Source organism: Abrus precatorius, unplaced genomic scaffold, assembly GCF_003935025.1.
Source record: "Abrus precatorius isolate BTA unplaced genomic scaffold, Abrus_2018 Scaffold5, whole genome shotgun sequence".
Classification (NCBI taxonomy): domain Eukaryota; kingdom Viridiplantae; phylum Streptophyta; class Magnoliopsida; order Fabales; family Fabaceae; genus Abrus; species Abrus precatorius.
In genome coordinates, this window is record NW_020874395.1 from 16,898,819 (window position 1) to 16,917,940 (window position 19,122).

The following is a 19,122-nucleotide window of genomic DNA, read 5'->3' on the forward strand; positions in this document are numbered from 1 at the left end:
CAAATATATTACAAGAAAAAAAGTCCATATTATATATTATTTAGAAAAGGTTTCGATTAATCAATGATATATAAATGCTTACTTTAATTTTTGAATTGCACCAGAAGAATTATATTTATCTTAAACAGATTATATAATATATTTTGTTTGACATTGATGGGGAGAGTGCAGTAATGCATGTGAAAGCGGATATTTAGCAATCAAATAATTAAAGCAAAGAGCAATGCATGCTCTGCACAATGCTTCCTAAGTCATCACGCGCTTTTCATCCCATTGACTTTCTTCTTTTTATGTCACTTCTTGTGTCTGTTAGGGGCTGCTTTTCTTAATTTCCTTCTTACATTTGCATGCCTTCTGTTAATTAATTATAGATTGAGCACAAAACCAAACACATGTTACACATCCATTGGAATGGAAATAAATTATATTAGAATTTTCATAAATAGGTAATCTCATTTATTTAATAAATTTAAAATTTAAATTTAGTCTATTATTTATTATTGACTTTTTATTAAGTTTAGTTTAATATTTTTAAAAATTTATTTTGACCTATTAACTTTTTTAATAATTTATTACATATTGAGACTTTTAATAAATTATTAAATTTTTTTAAAAATAAACTATTAACTCATCTAAATAGGTATATTTTTTATAAATGTAATAAAGTTTATATTTATCAAAATATGCAATCAAAATAGAACAAATACAAATTAATATTATGCGTATAAGATAAATCAAAACGTAAAAGACTTTAGGAAATATGACTGTCTTTATCCTATAAGATATGTAATAGAAATATTTTTTAACTCTAATAAAAAAAAGTAGAGTTATAATTTGATGGAACAATCTAATATATTTTTATCCTTATTAATAATACATTTATTTCAAAATAAAAAAAAATGAGTAGGCTCAAGAGATAATAAGTAAGCCTATATATATTTAGGCTATCTTTTAGAGATATTTTATTTTAATGATTGATATTAATTAAAAAGCATAATTTTTTACATTAAAATTGTTCTTATTAAAACACTTAGTTGAAGTTCAATTAGGTTGTTTGGAAGGAGGACCCTAACCCATGCCATTGTTGTGCCATTATTTTATATGATTATTGTTAATTCTTGTGAATTTATTTTTCATGGTGCTTTGTTGTTCTTTGACTTTCATTTTTATGCCCACACATTTTTTTTTGACAAAGTGTTTATAAATTGATCCAATTTAATTCAAGTCACAAAAATTGAACTAAAATTCAAAACTTGAATTAACTATGAATGAAAAAAAAAACCTACAGAAATCAAAAGGTTGTTTGATTTTTAAAAAATTATTGCATTTACTTTTAAATTTTAAAATGTCACTTTAATTTTTTTTATATTTTCAAGGATTTCAACAAGAAATAATAAAATAAAAAAATACTTATTTTCAAATTTTTTCATACAAATCTTTAAAATATAAAAAATAAAATAAAAATAAGATGATAAATTTGTAATTAAAAATAAAAATGAAAAATAACAAAGTATCTCTTGAAACTAAACAACTTTTAAAATTTTTATATTAGAGTAGATTGATTTTCAAATCTAATTTTGAAAACTAATTCAATACAATCTAAATTGAATTTATTAATTTATATATAATATTATTTATAAATTAAAATTTTACTCAGCTTATACAAGTATATGTTTTTGAAATTTTAATTTTTAATTTTTTTTATATTTTTACTCTCAAAGATATATCTTTATAAGTTTATTAATTTAAGATTAATTTAAAGTTCTCATGTCTCTTTTTTTTATATATTTGTTTTATATAAAAAATTTAATTAAATATATATAGTGTAAAAGAATAATAAATAATTTATTTATCACCATCTAAATAAATATAAAATATAAAAAATAAACCATTCAATTCAATACAAATATCTTTTAATCAGATAACAATAAATTGTTTTTGAAATTTTATCCAAAGTGATCTAAATTGATCCATAATAATTGAATTAGATGATTTTTTTAATAAAAATTAATACAAATTAAATTGCAAACATGCTTACTTTCTCATTCCAAAGTTTAATTAAAAAATATTATAAGCTTATGAGTTAGCAATTGAAACATAATCCTTGTAGGAAAGGTACTTGTTCACAATGCATTACTCGACACAATTTGGTAAAGTTAGTAAAATTGTTCTCTATCATCATGCTAGCCGAAGGATACAAGCAAAGCTAAGAGGATCACACTATGTTAAGCATCTCCTCGTGTGTACGTGACTTGGAGGAGCAAAAACTCAGAATGGAATAGCACAATCAAGTACAAAGGCAAAATTTAAAGCAATGGCTCATGGTGTGTACGTGAATTACTTCAGCTGAAATTCATTCTTAAATGTTTGAAGATCAAGTGGGAAGGACTAATGACTCTTTGCAATTAGCATAACACCCATAATTTGATACAACATGATCAAGCAAAGCATATTGAAATGATTATCACTTTATCAAAGAACAATTGGAGAGGATTAATTTGCAAGCCCTATGTAATTTCTCATGGATATTTAGTTTGGTCGCGGTTTTACTAAAAGATTGAGCCGTCCAACTTTTCAGAACATTGTTTCCAAGTTAGGAACGGACAATGCCGACTCACCAACCTGAGAGGGATCGTGGAAAATTAATTAATGTGTTCATTTAGTTACCCTAAAAAATTGTCTTTGAACGGAAAAAAAAAATGTATATATACTTATATAGAAGTGTTTTGAATTCATCTCTTAGGAAATATATCGTTAAAATTATTATTGCATGAGTTAACTTGTATAATTATTTTTTTAGTAAATAGATATGCATTTATTTTCTAAATGTATTAAACATCCGTTGTTGTACTGAAAAATCTAAGAATACCAATAAATTCATACATGATCATATTAAGTAATAAAATAAAATTACATCACCCATACTTTTTATTGACAATATAAGTTACATTTAATTATATTAGAACGTACGTTTTATGCAAAATGGGTGTTCATTCATGGTGATGACAAGCATACCATTTTGAACTTCCTCTTGCGGGCGATTTGGGTGTTTTTGTAACTTGTGGGTTCTTAAACTTTTCTTTTTTCTTTTCAATGTACCCAATAAATAAATAAAATATGCGCAATCTTGGGGCTAGTTGGAATAGGCAGAGTGGATTTGATTCTTTAAATTACATGTCGAATACTTCTGAGGTTTAGCTTAAGAATATGGATTACACATTCCTGTGATGAAAAGCCTAAAACACACATAATAATCAATATTATGTCAGATTAAGGATGTGTATCTTTCTCAAAAAGTCATTTAGAAGATTAACATGATGCAATTAAGGATGTGTAGGAATTGACGTCAACAGTACAACTTGAAATGAGAGATGCTAGTTAGTGTAAAAAAATATATATATATATACGTATATATGTAGCTTATGTTGGAAATCGGTACATGGTTTACATTTTTACCACAACCAATAACTCAATAACACTTCTCTTCCCAATATTACTCTAATAGTTTTCTTTTTTGAAAATTAGGATTCATAGTCAAAATTAGCATAAATTCAAGAAATTTATTTTATTTGCTTAATTTAAGTCCCATACCAATTCAAAACCGCAGGTGGAGGTTGGGCTTCGGTCTTTTGACCATTTGCTACGAGAGTCATACACAAAGAAAACAGTTAAGGAAAATTATAATAATACCCTTTAAACTTAACTCAAATTGCACTTGATATCCCTATACACTTTACACCTATATTAATTGAAGCACCCAACACCATGTTCCCCTCCCAACGTTTAGTCATGTCATTAAGTAACACTAATGACTCATGCGACACAAGGCAACAAAAGAATCAGATTATTTGTGAGGACCCATGCCATTGCCATTCCAAACTACACAGTTCCTGTGTTTACTCAAATTGCACTTAGGCGCAGGAAAATTGTTAGACCTCATGTAAAAGAAAGTTTAAAAGGATTACCCGGTGCTAAATCCTGCCTCATCCACTCCTAAGATGTTTATTGCATCATGTGCATCAAAAATGGGGTTTTCCAAACGGTTATTTTATTTTATTTTATTTTTTTGTATATGCTGAGAACAGGTGCAATATTTTATGCAGCAATTGACATAATGATATTATATTTGATTATTAGAATTATAAAGTGGAAAACCGAATAAACATGTAAACTAATCATAAAAAATGGAAAGGATGGTTCAGTAAATAGGTAAGAGATAAAATGAAAATAACATGGTTAATTATTATTATTTATCCTTTCACCCTTGGGTTTCAAAACACACCCTTTTGCCATTGCTGGCACACTTCAACAATTGCCTCACTTTCAATGACACCTAAACTTGTGTTTTTATTGTTCTGTGCATCGAATGACACCCTAAAATTTCTTATGCATCATTTTAAATTTTTTAAGCAAGTTCATAACTTAAACCCCAAAGGTTGTCATAACCTTTTCATGACTCTTCCACAAATCGTAGTCTTCACCGATGAGGTTCTCACAATCCAATGTGGAGGCACTTTTGTATTCTCTTCATCTTAGTTGTTGATGCTAGCAAATAAATCTCAAAGATAAAATTAAACTAAAACAAAGCCGGTAATTGCTAATCAAATGTTTTTCTTTCTAGCTATTCTCAACTAAAAGTTAAATAACAATACTGTGGACTCGACAACATTGACGCTGTTCACTTGCTATAAATGCTCAAAAGAAATTTAGATTTAATTTTTCACCATTTTTTATTGATACTTATTTATTTGGTTAGCACCCGTGTTTTCAAGTTAAAAGTTATATTCTTTACTCATCTTTTTAAACTTGTCCCAGCCATTAAATTTTTATAATAATAAATCAATGATTAAAAAAATGTGAGGTTAACTCCTCTCTATTCAGTAAAAAAGTAAAGGAAGAATGCTAGAAAGAACCTAAAAGATGCCAAAATAACCTGAATCTACGATTTAAATTTGATTAGATTCGTCAATCTTCTCTGTATAGTACATAGGACCCTAAATATGGCATGTGAGCCATCACTTCATTATTTTGAAACACGCAATATATAAAAAAAAGAATTATTTATAAATTTAAAAATTTTTATACTTAATCTAAATTTTTTTATTTAATTTACATATAATAGTTAATAAATTAAAGTTAAATAAAAAATTTAAATTAAAAATAAAAAATTTTAAACTTTATTATAGTGTGAGAAAATCTTTTTTTTCTCTCTGTTTAGGGTTTAGGGTTTTCTTGCTCTAGTAGAACCATCTCAACCCTACACCCCAAATGCCTCCCACTCAAGAACAAGTTATCCCCGTATGCACATAATTCCCTCGGTGAATGCTAACCATCACTCGTTCTCCCTAAAACCGCCACTCAAATCTCCACCTTACAATAATCCCAACCCGTTTACAATCCCTTTTTTTTCAAACGTTTGAAAACCTAAGATACGATTGCAACTCAATAAACATGAGCGCTATATGTATTTTTCTTTTAAAAGTCACTGTCACTTAACACTGTAGTTAAGGGTTATTTTTGCAAGTGTAAAATAGAAACGAATATAGGATGCAATTTGAGTAAAGTTCAAGAAGTATCATTGTATTTTGTCCACACAATTATATTCGTAAACTCCATTCCCACCTATTTTAGAAGAGAGAAATCCTAATTGCTGTGTAAGCGTGAACTCCCAGAGAAAAATTTCATCCATTATCTCATTCCATTTTGCTTTCAAAGCTATACATAAATGTAGTGCATGCATGTATTACATACACAATCTCCTCCTAGAAATCCAGACAGTAAATAGGAACCGAACAAACGAAAGGTCACAAGTTAATATATATATTTTTTTTTCCTTAAGAAATTAAGCACACATACAAAGCTATTATATAGCCACCCTTTACTACCTGAGTCTCATGTTCCCTCTAAATTATCAGTCTATGGTTCTTATCGCTTTCTTGTTTTGTTTTCCCAGAATCAGTCAGTGGTCATTGGTTGTGTCATGCAACACCTAAAACGGGCCTTCCGAACAGTTGTCATGATCTCAATCTCTGCGTTTTCAAGCATTCCTACAACTTCAGTAAATGGTGGCCTAACATCAGGATTGTTATCCCAGCATCTTGTCATGATCTCACGGAGAACAGGTAAGCAGTCATTGGGAATGATTGGGCGAACATTTTTGTTCACAACTGCAAACGCTGCTTGTACTGCTGCCATGTTCTGAAATGGAAGCATTCCAGTGATGAGCTCCCATAGAACAATCCCAAAACTATATACATCTACCTTTTGTGTGTAAGGCCTATGCTGGATCATCTCCCTGCAGCAAATCATAAAATAACAAATTCAAGTACCATGTCAAAAGATACATCTTTTGAATTAAAAAATATACAGTGAAAACCAATCTTCAAACAAGCAGGTTCATGTTAGTTACAGGTATCTGAGTATCAACTGGACTTCGGAGGGTAGCAGAAAGAGTTTTATAAAATAAAGTTTTGGACACTTATTTTACTTAGTAACTTTTTATAGAATACAAGTCTAACCATAGTAGGATCATGTGATTTATCTCGATGCATCCTAACTTTTAAATAAATTAAATATATGTAATTATAGTCAATATGTACAAATATATTAAGAAATAAAGTTGATTGGTGAAAAATGAACCAGTTTTAAAATTGTAGAAATTTTTGTAAACTTAATCTACTTAAATAATAACTTTCAGTCCGACCATTGGATTGATGAAATGCAATGTCCATAAAGAGCTATTAAATGGATGAGCTTGACAAGACTAACTTCTGAAGCGAATCCCCACCCATATCTCTGTTAAATAGAACCATTTAAAATTTTATTAACAATCATTCGTTCATTTAAATCTCTTGCTTTTGCAAGATAAAATTTCAGAAACATAGAACCAGAATGAACATTAAAATATCAAGAAAAGTAAGCAGGCCAAAGAATCTTACGGAGCCATCCAACGGTATGTCCCAGTCTCAGGTGTCATTCCTTCAGTTAGCACCTCAATCCGGGCAACTCCAAAATCAGCAATTTTAATTGATTTGTCACCAAAAATCAAAAGATTATCAGATTTCAAGTCCCTATGGATCAACCCAAGGCCATGAACATATGCCATTCCCCGTGCAACATCCAAAGCCTGTTTGACAGCCAATTTGAGGGGCATTGATCGGTTTTGACGCTTTATCAAAAACTGTCGAACTGAACCCCCTTTGGCATATTCTGTAACAATGCACCAAACCATTGGCTTACGACATGCACCAATAAAACGAACTATGTTAGGATGGTTTAGTGTAGCCAGCATCATCACCTCCTGCTGAAACTGTTGTTCCATCAACTGAGCCTTTGCTGGATCATTTTCAGGCCTCTCCAAGATTTTGATAGCAACATCTTCACTATTGTAAGTACCTCTGTAGAGTTTCCCGAAAGCTCCTTGAGCAAAAGCCTCACCCATACTAAGATTTCTCAAATCAATTGTCCACTCATCAAAATTGTCAAGCCCCTCAGTTGGGGAACTACTGTCCAATAAAGCTTGAGCCAAAGCATCATCACTCAAAGCATGTGTGACTCTCCCTCGATGATTGACGCTGTGTGCAATGGAGTAGTTATCAGTGGCATGTCTCCGCAACCCTTGGTGGTTCAATATACGAGTATGGGAATCAATGGACGCAACACTGCTATTGTCCATAGACATTGCAACAGATCCTCCACCATTACTTGTCTGCCCAATGCTGTCAATTGACATATTGGTGCCCTCCTCAAGCTTATGATAAAAGCCTTGAGAGAAATCATAATAGTTATCATTGTGTTTGTTGAGGTCTATTATTCCAGGGAATTTTGCACCACCTTCCAACATCTTCCACAAAAAAAGCTTCAAATCTTGTTATTTCCTCAGCATCAGAAATTGTGAATTAAACTACCTGAAAAAATAACCCAGAAACCAAAATATATCCGCAGAAGCTTATAACATTTGAATTTATAAACTTCAAATACAACAACAAAGGTAAATCAACCATTGTATTTACCCATAATCAATGCATAGTTGTTTATGCATGCAGCCCACAGACGAACACAAAAAGAATAAAGCCTCAGAGCTTTCAACCACATTCTTCTAGATTTATGACAGAAGAAACAAGAGTTGATCTAGTTAATTTCAACAAATAAAAGATGAAGACTACATTTAAAGTCAAGATGATTTCCACCATACAATATCACGTTTTGCTATAAACTAGGAATCAAATGCATAGAAGCAAGCATGGAAAAATTAAAGGGAGAAGCAATCAAACAAGCACATTACGTGCTATAAAAATAATAGTTACAATAATAAACCCTCAAAGACAGGAGGGTTTCGGAGCATTCAGTCCTTGGCGCAAATCAATACACAATAAAACTTCTGTGGAAAATAATCTAAAAATAAAAAAACTAAAATCAATGAGAGACCCTAAGGTTCACCAGCTACATATTCCATAATCATTGTAGCCAAACTAAAAGCTACCAAAATTTACTAAGAGTAGGCAGAAGAAGGGAACGAGCAACTAGATGAAAATGAGAACAGAATTGAGTTAAAAATAAAATTGTCTATGAGGAAAAAGTTGTTAGACTTTAAACCAAGTAATAAGAGAGGGAATCTTAAAAATGAAAAAGGGGAAAAGACGAAAAGGTGGGAAAATCTGAAGAACCCTAAAATGAGGGAAGCGTAATAAGAGATAACGAGACGTACCCGAAGGAATACAGAGTATGCGAGTTCCGATGAATGCTTGAGGAGATCGAATAAGGCGAAAACAGAATTCAAATTGAGAAATAGATTGAGATGCTAAAGCAGCAAGGAAGACTTTCTTTTTAGTTTTTTAATTTTGTTCTACGCTCACTCTTTTTTCTTCTATTTATTATTTTCTTTGTTTATTAATTTCATCACGCCGGTATGGGAACGCTTGCTCGTACGGCCGCGCGTTAGTTGCGTTCTTCGCTTCCACAACCCCCCAGTCAGCATTTTTTATTTTTTATGTTTTTGTTGCAAAACCAACCTACCATCTTCTTTTACTACAAAGTAGACATGTCTTTTTATTGCATGTGCTACAGTGACTGAAACTAAAATTCAACTTCAGAATCTTAATTATGATGTTCCATTTTTTTTTTAAACTTAAATCACAACGATTAAAAAAGTTAGGGTCTTACTTATCACTGTCCTATGATACTATATAAAGAATCAAAAATATCTTTTTAAAAAAATGACGTTAAATTGCATTAAAATTATGAAAAGAAGTTTATTAATTTCATTTTCAGACAAAACTTTTTCACTTTGATTTCCTAACTTAACATTTGTCAAAATGTTAACACACCCTTTAATATTGGGTTCGAACAATTAATAACAATACTAATTTATTAAAAAATATTTATTATACTTTTCATCTTCCATATAATAAATGTTTTTAATTAATAACTCAAAATGTGATTCACATCATTTTTCAATTTTAATAAATTTCAATTAATTATTAAGAATATATTAGAAAAAGTGTGTTATTAACATTTAACAAACAACAAAAATATAAGAGAAAATTATTAAATTTAGTATGAAAAAAATTATGATAGAATATATATTATTAACATTTATCCTTCAAAGAATGTCATCACAAAACTCCCAAGTCCTAAACCTTGAATTCAATTGAATAGACATTTCCTTAGTGCTATGATAAGAGATGGGTAGATTTGCAAGGGACGAGAGGTTCATTTTTTGAAGTAAAATAAAAAATGTAAGAAATTAATTATAGTTTATCTAATTTTGTTAATAATTTAATCACAATCAAGACTTCAAAAGTAATCTTAAAAATTGCAAAGCCCTAAATAATTTTAAATGAAGACTAATTAAAAATGAAATTCTCTCTTAGATTTCAAGTTGATTATTAGTTAATTTCAATTTTAATTAATAATCATCTGTTAGGGCTTTTAAGAATGACTTTTCTAACCAGTGCATATGATAAAATGTTCTGTATAATAAGTTTTTGTTTAAAATTTCAGAATTTCATGCAATTGAATGCAGTGATATAATAAGTTCTATAATTTCCAATAAAAACTAATGTTGCAAAATTTAGAAAAAAAAAAATTTTAAAAAATATGTACTTGTAGCCATTTTTAGCAAGAGAGAGAGAACCTTGAACTAGTTGCTTAACTCATTGAACAGTCATTATTACACAAAATGTTGGACTTTGAGCAATATAGAAATGCATACAAGAATACGAGGTTAGCGAGAAAAACTGAAAAATGTTTCAGTTGACAAGGCTAGAGCACATGGCTGAAGAAGATCGACTTGCCCAGACATAACTTTCCAACTAGTGACGTTTCATTTCCCGAAATATATTCGTCACCCTTGGGGATAATCGTGGGAGGAATTTAAACAGCTGTATCACAAAAACAGTGAGGGTTGATCAGCATAAATAAGCAGTAACTAAGTAATTTAAACGTGACAAATACAAAACTTAAAGTGCTGAACCGTAGGTACCGTTACTGTTGTTTGCAGATTAAACTCGAGTTTTATTTTAGTAAAAGTTTTGCATTTAATGTTATCGTATATTGTCAAAATAAAACTCTAATATTGATTAGTAAATAGCACTAACATGTAAGAAACTATATGTAAGTTTTGTCCTTCCAATAACTGTCCACATTCCACAAAATAGAAATTTTCAGATTCCTGGTAATTTTAATCAAGATGGCACAGCATGCTTTTGCAAATTGCTGTATCAGTTAACACAAACAAAACAGTCTACCGTATCAAAGGCTTCCTTGTAGGTTTCTTTGAGGGTAAGCCTTGGTGCAATGAAAAGGCTGTTATGCGTGGCCTGGTTGTCATGATTATGAATTATAGTTGTAGAAACAGCCTTTCCGTTTACATGGGTATGGTTGTAAACATTTAATCGTCACAAACCCCACAACGATGAGAGCCTAATGCATTAAGCCGCCATAATTTGCTGTGTCCGGTCAACAATATCGGGTGAGAGAGTGATAAAAGGTTAGGAGAGAGGTCTTAAGTTTGGCTTAATTTGGTGACAAACAAGGGAAAATGCTATGTTGGGAACAAGCAATATTGCTGATATCAAATTCCTTTAGGCTTTGTTTGTGACTCAGTTTTTGGAGGTAAAATGAGGGGAGGGAAAGACTTATTTGATTATAATCTTTATTTGGGAGTTTTTAAATGAGAGGGGAGGCTTTATAACCTTTCCAAAACCCTCCTAAGCTCATGTTTTTAAGTTTCCCTAATTTGGAAGATTTTTTTTTAGCCTTGCTTGCCCTTCAAACCCTTTCCTTCCTTCTCCCTCTAAACTTTCAAACAAAGCCTTAGAGGAGGTTGAAAATTAGTTAGAATATAGAAGTTTAGTTGAGATTACAAGTCATTCATTTCTTTTAGCTGCTTCTCTATTTACCTTAACAAATTACCACTCACTAGCATGCTTATTGTGATTTATCGGATCCTACATATGCAACATACATACAATTTATAAACGAGTCTGTCAGAAATTGTGATCATGGCATACAAACTTAATCTTTCTCTGTATGTAGCTTTCCCCTGTTAAACATGCTATTGGGACCAAAGACAGGTCACCGAAATCAGGTTAAACAACCAATAAGTGTAATCGTTTGCAGGATTGCAATCCACTAGAGATTGCAGAAGTGATGGCAATGGCAGTAGCTGGTCTGGGTGCAGGTAAATGACGGTGAATTCCAAATGAAAGTTTAAGTTGTCAGGTAGAAGCCAAAGAATTATTTTATTTTCTAATTCTAACACAAGCAACTAAATGAAATGAAAATGGATATGGAATCAGTAGCATTTAGCAGTTACTAAAGAGAAAAACATACCCAAAGTTTCACACATGCATCCATGATAACTGGGACCAGGCAGATAAAAATAGTTATAGCAGACTGATCAACTTCAAGTCCATAGTGCTCAACAATTATCTCTAGCAAAGTTTGCCAACCAGATTCAGAATGATACCTGAAAGCATCCCAGTATCCACCAAAATCAGTCAACAACACAGATGACCCCCCTCCCCCCTTCAAAAAAAAAAAAGAAAAAGAAAAAGAAAAAGAAAAAGAAGCTAAAATAGAAGAGGCTAATTAAATCAAGTGGGAAATCTGGCAAGGTGCATAGAATATTATATTCTATCAAAGGGTGTGAACGTGATAGAGACCAGAAATATTCTCTTCAAGGCTGATAACTAGCTCACAGCCTGTTGCCAATGAACTCATGTCTTCTGGCTAAGTAGAAAGCTAACCGTGTAAGTTAACACAAAATTATTCCCTTTCCTAATGCATACAAATCAAAAAGTATTTTTTTGGTCTCTCATTTATTGTATTGGTACTTCTTCTAATGCTATGATACTTCTCTTGACTGCATTGATACTTGGTACAAGCAATACCGTGAGCAACATCAAGAATTTATTAGAAACAAGTTTTGCTGAATGGAATTAATTGCCAAGTTGCAGAAGGAAATTACCCTAGGAATATATCTGTGATCAGTATAATTAGAAACGCCTTCCCAGTATCAGAAATATTATTTATAATTTTATAACCAGTAAATTTGAGCAAAGCTACCTGCACAACAGAAGCAAAAAATCAAAACAAAGGATAATATGTATACTTCAGATTAAAGCACCAAATTAAATCAGTAAATATCAACAATTGAAGTGTCTTTAAAACATAGGAATTCAAATATTCAAAATGCAAATGCTATGCTGAAGAAATCTTCCTAAAGATATGAGTGTTATGAGAAGCACAGATTGCACGTTGCTATAAATATTTAGAATTCTCATTTCTACCAAAACCTTTAAACTAGTTACTAAAATGAGGTACAAGGACTGACGTACACCCAAATTCACCAAAAAGTCTGAATAATGTATTCCATAAAGAAATAGCAGCAAAACAATGTAAAAACATATTAGGGACCAATTCTGATCAATCACCACACATAACACACATTATGGGAAGATCTTTGCATGGCCTACAAACCTACTACATGTGAATAGTGTCTATTTAATTTAAGAACCACAGTGCAAAAAGAAGAAACTTGAGCTTAGAGGAAGATTTGAATTTGGAACTTTAGAAAGGGTTTGTCAAAATGGAAACAGATTTTCCCAATGTTGATCTGTGCACTTATTATAACAGTAATCGTTTCCCCTTTAGATATTTGGCTGTACCTGTTTTGAACAAAAAGCGTGGTTCTAGGTGACAAATACAACCCCTAGTCTCTTCATTGTGAATTCACAGGGTGGTTCCCAACACAAAGGGTGCTGTTGTCTCACCTCTTTGGTTTCACTATTTACTCTTTTTTAATCTACACATTTCTTTCCAGAATTCCTCTCTCTTTCAAGTGATTCTGAGGGTAGCTTTCTAGTGTATCACGATTCAAGTGCATCCAACCATTGCACCTGCAAAGACCTAATTGACTACCTTAATCCACCACCATTACACTCACTGGGTGCAGCAGTATTGTGCTGTTTCCTGGGGCCCCTGATTCCCCAAAAGCTTCACCACTCCCCATCTGTGGCCACTTGACCTAAATGTCATAATTCTCTCATGTCGGACTGTTTTGTTGACCTTCTTATTGCTATTGTAAAGGTAAATTATCTTGCCCCTATCTTATTACCTTGTTTAGTTCATTTGATGGCTTATCTGCTTCTAAGTGCTTTGTCACTTCCTTAGATTCTGTGCCAGTTCCTAAGCCTGTTAAAGCAGCTGTCGCTCATGGTGAAAGAAAAAAATCCTAAACTGGAGGAAATGCGGGCTCTTAAGAAGAATGAGACTTCGGATGTTGTTTACCATCCTGCATGTAAGGGTCCATTTGTTTGTACTTTTACAAAGGATTTTTTTTATGTGCAAAGTGTTTTTAAAAGTCTATAATAATTATGTAAGGACAGGATAAGAAATTATTGTATGTGAGAACATCGGCGTAACACTTATACTAGAAAGGATGATTGAAAATTGTCTAAGGTAGTTAAGTCATATGCAAAGAAGACTTTTGTAGGCACCAATGAGAAAAGTGGACAATGACTTTTACTCTGGTAAGAAGAGTTAGAGGAAAACCTTGAAAACCTTTGAGGAAGTTATTAAAAGAAACCTATTAATTAATATTTTTGAAAATTTGGTTTTTGAGTCTTTTGACAGAGCTTAATGATATCGTGTGATTTATATAGTTGACCTCACTTAATGAGATAAGACTTAGTTGTTGTTCTATAATAATTTTGCAAGGTTTTGCAAGAAAGAAAAAATCTAAATGAATTTTTCAGAACTTAAAATAGAAGCTGGGCCGTATATGTGTCATAGTTTGCAAGGCTAATAATTTATAAACCTTTGATCAACAAACCTAAAAGTGTAATACAGGCAGTCAGGCACAAACCAAGAATCATAATGATTGTTATACAGAAACCATTGGCATTGTCTAGCTTGATATCCTCAAACATAACTATATCTAGCAAATGTCTAGATATACCATCCTTGATCATCTTTCATTTCTTGACACTTATTTCTCATAAGGAATTATTCGCTTCTAATTTCTAACAAAATAAAATTTCTTCATCTAAAAAGGATAATTGTATCTTGGTTATTTACTATTGTTAATTGTAATATACTGCAAAGAAATTTATGGTAGATAACAAGTCCAACAAAAATGGTAATGCATCAAAACATTTATCAGAAAGAAAAATGGTCAACTTACTTTACTCTTATTGAAGTATAAAAGAATAAATAAAGAGATCCCGTAAACTGTATCTGACCATATGTTGGCAAATGCTCTGCGATTCTCCAGTCTCCACTCCTCTCTCAACTCTAATCTGTTGGAGAAACAAATAGAATGGTGATAAGGATAACAAGTATAAAACAATTAAAGCTCAAAACTGTCATCTTGAAAAAATGAATCTTACAAACTAGCACAAGAACAAACAAACAGGGTCGAGGGACTGGATTGACGCTCCTATTGCTCAAAGCCTTTACCAATTCAGAAGCTCTTTTATAAGGTAGAATTCGGAAAAAGAATGATATGCAGATTTAATGAAGATTAATGAGGAATATATTGAAGGACAGGAAGTTATAGTGCACATACTTTAGGATATTGGCTTTTTTGTCTTTCTTACTAAATTAAAGTTCTTTTAATGCTCCTTCTGGATACACATATAGTAACGAACACGAAAAAGAAAGAGCACCATTCAAGAAGATCAGGAAAAAGAAAGATTGTTCTTACGCTTTATGCCTTAATTCCCCCCAAACCTCATCATCAGAAAGAGGTGGAGATTTACCAATCTCAACCTCAAGCTCAAGTCGTCCCCTCTCAGTTCTTAGTTCCTCAACTATTTTAAGCTTTTGATATCTTCTCACATCAAGCATTTGTGCTGCAAGTGGTACAGTCTTCACATATCTATCAATGGCAAGACGTTGCTTGAACAGTTACAACAAAATTTTTTATTCAAGAAGTTAAAACTAAAACACAAGTAAAAGATGAAGGATCTGAAAACTTCCACTCAATAACAAAGAAAGCATAAAAAAGGAAGGATAAAAGTCGTAGCTTTCTTTCTAAATTAAAACAAAAAAACAGCTGCATATAAAATCATCAAAAACACATGGCACCAATACTGGATATTTAAAGTAAAAATGAGAATAACATGTTTTTTTTTTCTTATCCATTTTCACATTTATTATATTTAGACAACACGTGAAATCTTAAGCTGTGAGATAAAAGCTCATGAATGATTTTATATCTCTAACATACTCCATTATGCAAAAGTCATTAAGCATGAACTGTGAACGATGCATAGGTCCACTAAAATTATCCTAAATTTTACATTAACTGTGAAGAATGGAGACATCGAGAATCAAACTATTAATCATTTGATCATAGAAGTTTTGTTATCATCTCAAAGATCAACTCTCATGGTGGAGGCCCATGAATGGTTCTATAACTCAAACAATGGTATCAAAGCCTCCACACCAAGTGGCATGAGTTTGATCTTTGATCCCAATCCTCATAATTAAATTAAATTTAGTGCAAGGGAAGGCCGGCCTGTGCAAACACTTCAAGCCTAAAGGACTCCAGCATCAAAGCCTAAATGGGCATTTTAGAGATATAAAACCATTAATGAGAATCCATCTAACAATTTAATCCATTGGGAGAATTGATTTTAAAACAAAAACATTTGACTATTTGAGAACAAAAAATAGTAGAAAATACTACATCATGTTCTATTCTGCTAGTCTAAATGGTTTTTTTTTTATTTATATAATTGCAGTGTTTAAAAGGAAAGAATTGAATTCAGGCAAACCATTAATTTTGGTTGATGCCATATTCTTTGGCACTGTATTATGAGATTATGAATATCTAATATTTTGGCCTATTCTTTTCTCAGACTGCACTTATGTGTTCCAACTTGGTTGGTCGCTGATTCAGTGACACATGATAGTCCTTTGAACACTGAGTTTCCTTAGCATGGCCATGGCAATCTATTAGATCTCAGATTGATCTCACCACTTCAGTACTCTCCCTCATTCCATGTTCTAAAGCTTTGGCCTTCCCACTAGAGTTATGTATAATTGGCAAGCCATTCCAAGCCTATATCATCTTGCCATTCTCCTTGTCCGCCTAACATATCACACTCTATAAAACAGCATGCAGATAGAAGTACACACTTACAAGTATATCTGTTTGTGCACAAATCTTGAGGCAATTTGGCAAAACAGAATAAAATCTGCCAATATAAAAACATTTCATGAATTTAGAAGAAAAAAATAGATTTGAATGAGTTGATTTCCAACAAATACCTGTCCAGAAAAGGCATAAGTATATAGTCATGAACCAGCAAGTCCATTGCCCAAGGTATGATAATCAACACTGCCAAAAATTTAGCCTGTAATAAAAAATTTGGTACATGAACTTGAGTTACTGATTAAAGAATATATTAAGCAAGCACCAGAACATCATTCAATTGGTATAACAAGATTTGGAGGCTTGATAATGTCTGAATAAATCGATGGAAAATTTGACATCATAGATTTTAGATGCTCCACAAAGAATAAGTTCAATATAAATATTATATATTTCAATTGGGATGATAAAATCCCTCCACCTAACATAGAACATATACATACATGCATGTACATCTCTTCAAACCCCATTTTTAGTGCAGGTCTATGCATTGAGAGTTGTTGAATATCTCATTCCAATTCCAGTTGCAGCTAAATGAGGGGTTTGCTTGAGAAGGAAAATGATTACATAAATGACAAGCATTTCATGAAAAGAAACAAATGCAGTTACCGAATTAGAAGAGGCATAATGAAAAACACGGTCTTCATAAAGAATATCATCATCTTCCCCTCCAAAAATCCAATACCTAACAGAATCTACAAGCCCCTTTTGGGAGGGAGCATCACCGGAATCAGCTCGCACATTCTCCCTGTAATCCTTCATTCCCTGTTCCCAGTCCCAGTCTTGACTCCAAGAAGAAGTGTTATCATCCTTATCCAAAAGCCAATCTTCCCATTTCCTATACTCTTCGTTCCTTTTATCTTCTTGGGCTTCCCTTAACTCTATAATTGCTTCAGCTCTCTGCTTCCATGCTTCAAACTTCTCATCCTCAGACAAAGCTTGTGTGCTCTCACTCTCGCCCTCTGTCTCTGCCTCTACCATATCATCGTCCTTCAAACCAAGCCAATTCCCATCGTCTTCGAGAAAAAACTTCTGCCACCAACTGCTTTTCCTTGAATGGTTACTATGCTTTTCCGCTTTTGAAATGAATCCATTAAGCCGCTTCGTTTTGCTTCCCAACTGAATCACAAAGTTCGTTGAACCATGCGATACGAAAGAGTTCAAAAGCAGTTTCTGATTAAATAAAATTAAGTGGTCGCATAAAACAATTGAAGAGCTCATCAATAACACCGATATATTCCCACATTTTTCAGTTTCCCAAGTGAATGCACATTCTCATTCTGCGTTCTGCTTCTACACAGCACAGTCTTCAATTCATATTATCCCTCAAAATCCATGTCACGCCTTATTGCCTCTCTTAATTTACAAAAAAGTCATGCCTTTCGCTATTGGCTATTGTTCCGCCACGTTCTATGATAAAAGGACAAGAGGTTCTCAAACACTTTAGTTAATAAATATATAAATTATTTTTACTTGTTTATTGTTTTTATAGTTTTTAACGAAGTCACGGAATAAAGGCTTTTTTACACAAATAAAATAAAAAAATTATTATTTTTTAAATATTTTAAAAAAATTATGTAAATGTCCTCAAACTACGTATAATATATATCAATATATACTATAGTCTCTCTCTTTCAATTACAACACAACGGTTTAAATCTAAAATAAAAAAAAGATTCAAATAAAATTGTAAGAATTTGTATGTTGTATGCTATTTTTCCCTGAGATTGTAGTTCAATTGGTCAAAGCACCACTTTTGCTATTTAAAGATAAAAAAAATTTGAAATTAAGTGCGAAAATTAGAATGAGATGATAATATTTATTAGCAATCACTTTACACATCTGTTCTTAAACTTTACAATAAATTTAATATATAATGTGCTACACACAATATGTATGATATGCTGAAGGAATGTCACTCATTCCTTGTAACTTCTAGAGCTAATTTGATTACATGATGGGGATCGGAAGCTCGACAAGAGTAAGATAGGAAGCCATATACGACGAGGAGAAAGATAGTAAAAGCTCAAAGGATTCATCACAAATGCAAGTGCTCCAGCGAAAGTTATCAATTAAAAGGGAAAATCAGGTAGTGGTAGTTAACCGAGGGAGCAGCTCATCCGCTACTTCACGTTTTTTACTTATCTTTTTCTTGCGTTGACGCTTACAAAGGAGCTTTGTCTCCACCTCAACCTTCTAAGCTCCCATATGGGTATGACTTGAGCTAAGGGATTATTAAATGAAAGTCCCATATAGTTATCATGCAATCAAATTAGCTCTAAAAGCTACAAGGAAAGAGTGATATTCTTTCAGCATATCATACATATTGTGTGCAACATATTTTGTGTCATTGTATCAAAATTTGTTATAAGGTTTAAAAACAGAGGTACAAAGCAATTGTTAATGAATGTTATTATCTCACACTAATTTTTACACTTAATTTTAAAATTTTCTCA

General features: G+C 32.0%; 2 protein-coding genes across 8 annotated transcripts; both read right to left on the bottom strand.

The window, feature by feature from the left end:
• Positions 1-5,597: 5,597 nt before the first annotated feature.
• On the bottom strand, positions 5,598-9,013 carry LOC113867202 (serine/threonine-protein kinase STY13-like). Of its 4 annotated transcripts, none has more exons than XM_027502333.1 (4): positions 8,708-8,997; positions 8,013-8,098; positions 6,939-7,907; positions 5,598-6,295 (listed from the first exon to the last, which is right to left on the bottom strand). In XM_027502333.1, exons 3-4 carry the CDS (start codon positions 7,841-7,843, stop codon positions 5,956-5,958), a joined length of 1,245 nt encoding a protein of 414 aa, XP_027358134.1. In that variant the 5' UTR covers positions 7,844-7,907; positions 8,013-8,098; positions 8,708-8,997; the 3' UTR covers positions 5,598-5,955. The 4 variants fall into 4 exon arrangements, with proteins under 4 accessions (XP_027358134.1, XP_027358133.1, XP_027358136.1 ...); XM_027502332.1 differs by having other exon boundaries at positions 8,013-8,048; positions 8,704-8,981; XM_027502335.1 differs by lacking the exon at positions 8,013-8,098 and having other exon boundaries at positions 8,708-9,013.
• Positions 9,014-10,120: 1,107 nt separating this feature from the next.
• Positions 10,121-18,031, bottom strand: LOC113867397 (chloroplast envelope membrane protein). Of its 4 annotated transcripts, XR_003505169.1 has the most exons (8): positions 17,276-18,031; positions 16,783-16,868; positions 15,212-15,385; positions 14,690-14,804; positions 12,473-12,570; positions 11,836-11,971; positions 10,240-10,382; positions 10,125-10,135 (listed from the first exon to the last, which is right to left on the bottom strand). XR_003505169.1 is itself a non-coding variant. In XM_027502698.1 (7 exons), exons 1-7 carry the CDS (start codon positions 17,885-17,887, stop codon positions 10,314-10,316), a joined length of 1,290 nt encoding a protein of 429 aa, XP_027358499.1. In that variant the 5' UTR covers positions 17,888-18,031; the 3' UTR covers positions 10,121-10,313. The 4 variants fall into 4 exon arrangements, 3 of the variants coding, with proteins under 3 accessions (XP_027358499.1, XP_027358501.1, XP_027358500.1); XM_027502698.1 differs by having other exon boundaries at positions 10,121-10,382; XM_027502699.1 differs by lacking the exons at positions 10,125-10,135; positions 15,212-15,385 and having other exon boundaries at positions 10,152-10,382.
• Between the last annotated feature and the right edge of the window lie 1,091 nt (positions 18,032-19,122).

Bases quoted from the DNA above. Each gene is read 5' to 3' on its own strand.
- LOC113867202 (XM_027502335.1), bottom strand. From the start codon at position 7,843: ATGTTGGAAGGTGGTGCAAAATTCCCTGGAATAATAGACCTCAACAAA. The intron at 6,296-6,938 runs GTAAGATTCTTT...GATTTGCTGCAG, and splicing joins ACATACCGTTGGATGGCTCC to GGAGATGATCCAGCATAGGC.
- LOC113867397 (XM_027502698.1), bottom strand. From the start codon at position 17,887: ATGAGCTCTTCAATTGTTTTATGCGACCACTTAATTTTATTTAATCAG. The intron at 16,869-17,275 runs GTAACTGCATTT...TTTTTATTACAG, and splicing joins ATTATGCCTCTTCTAATTCG to GCTAAATTTTTGGCAGTGTT. The intron at 12,571-14,689 runs GTAAGTTGACCA...TCTGTTGTGCAG, and splicing joins TATACTTCAATAAGAGTAAA to GTAGCTTTGCTCAAATTTAC.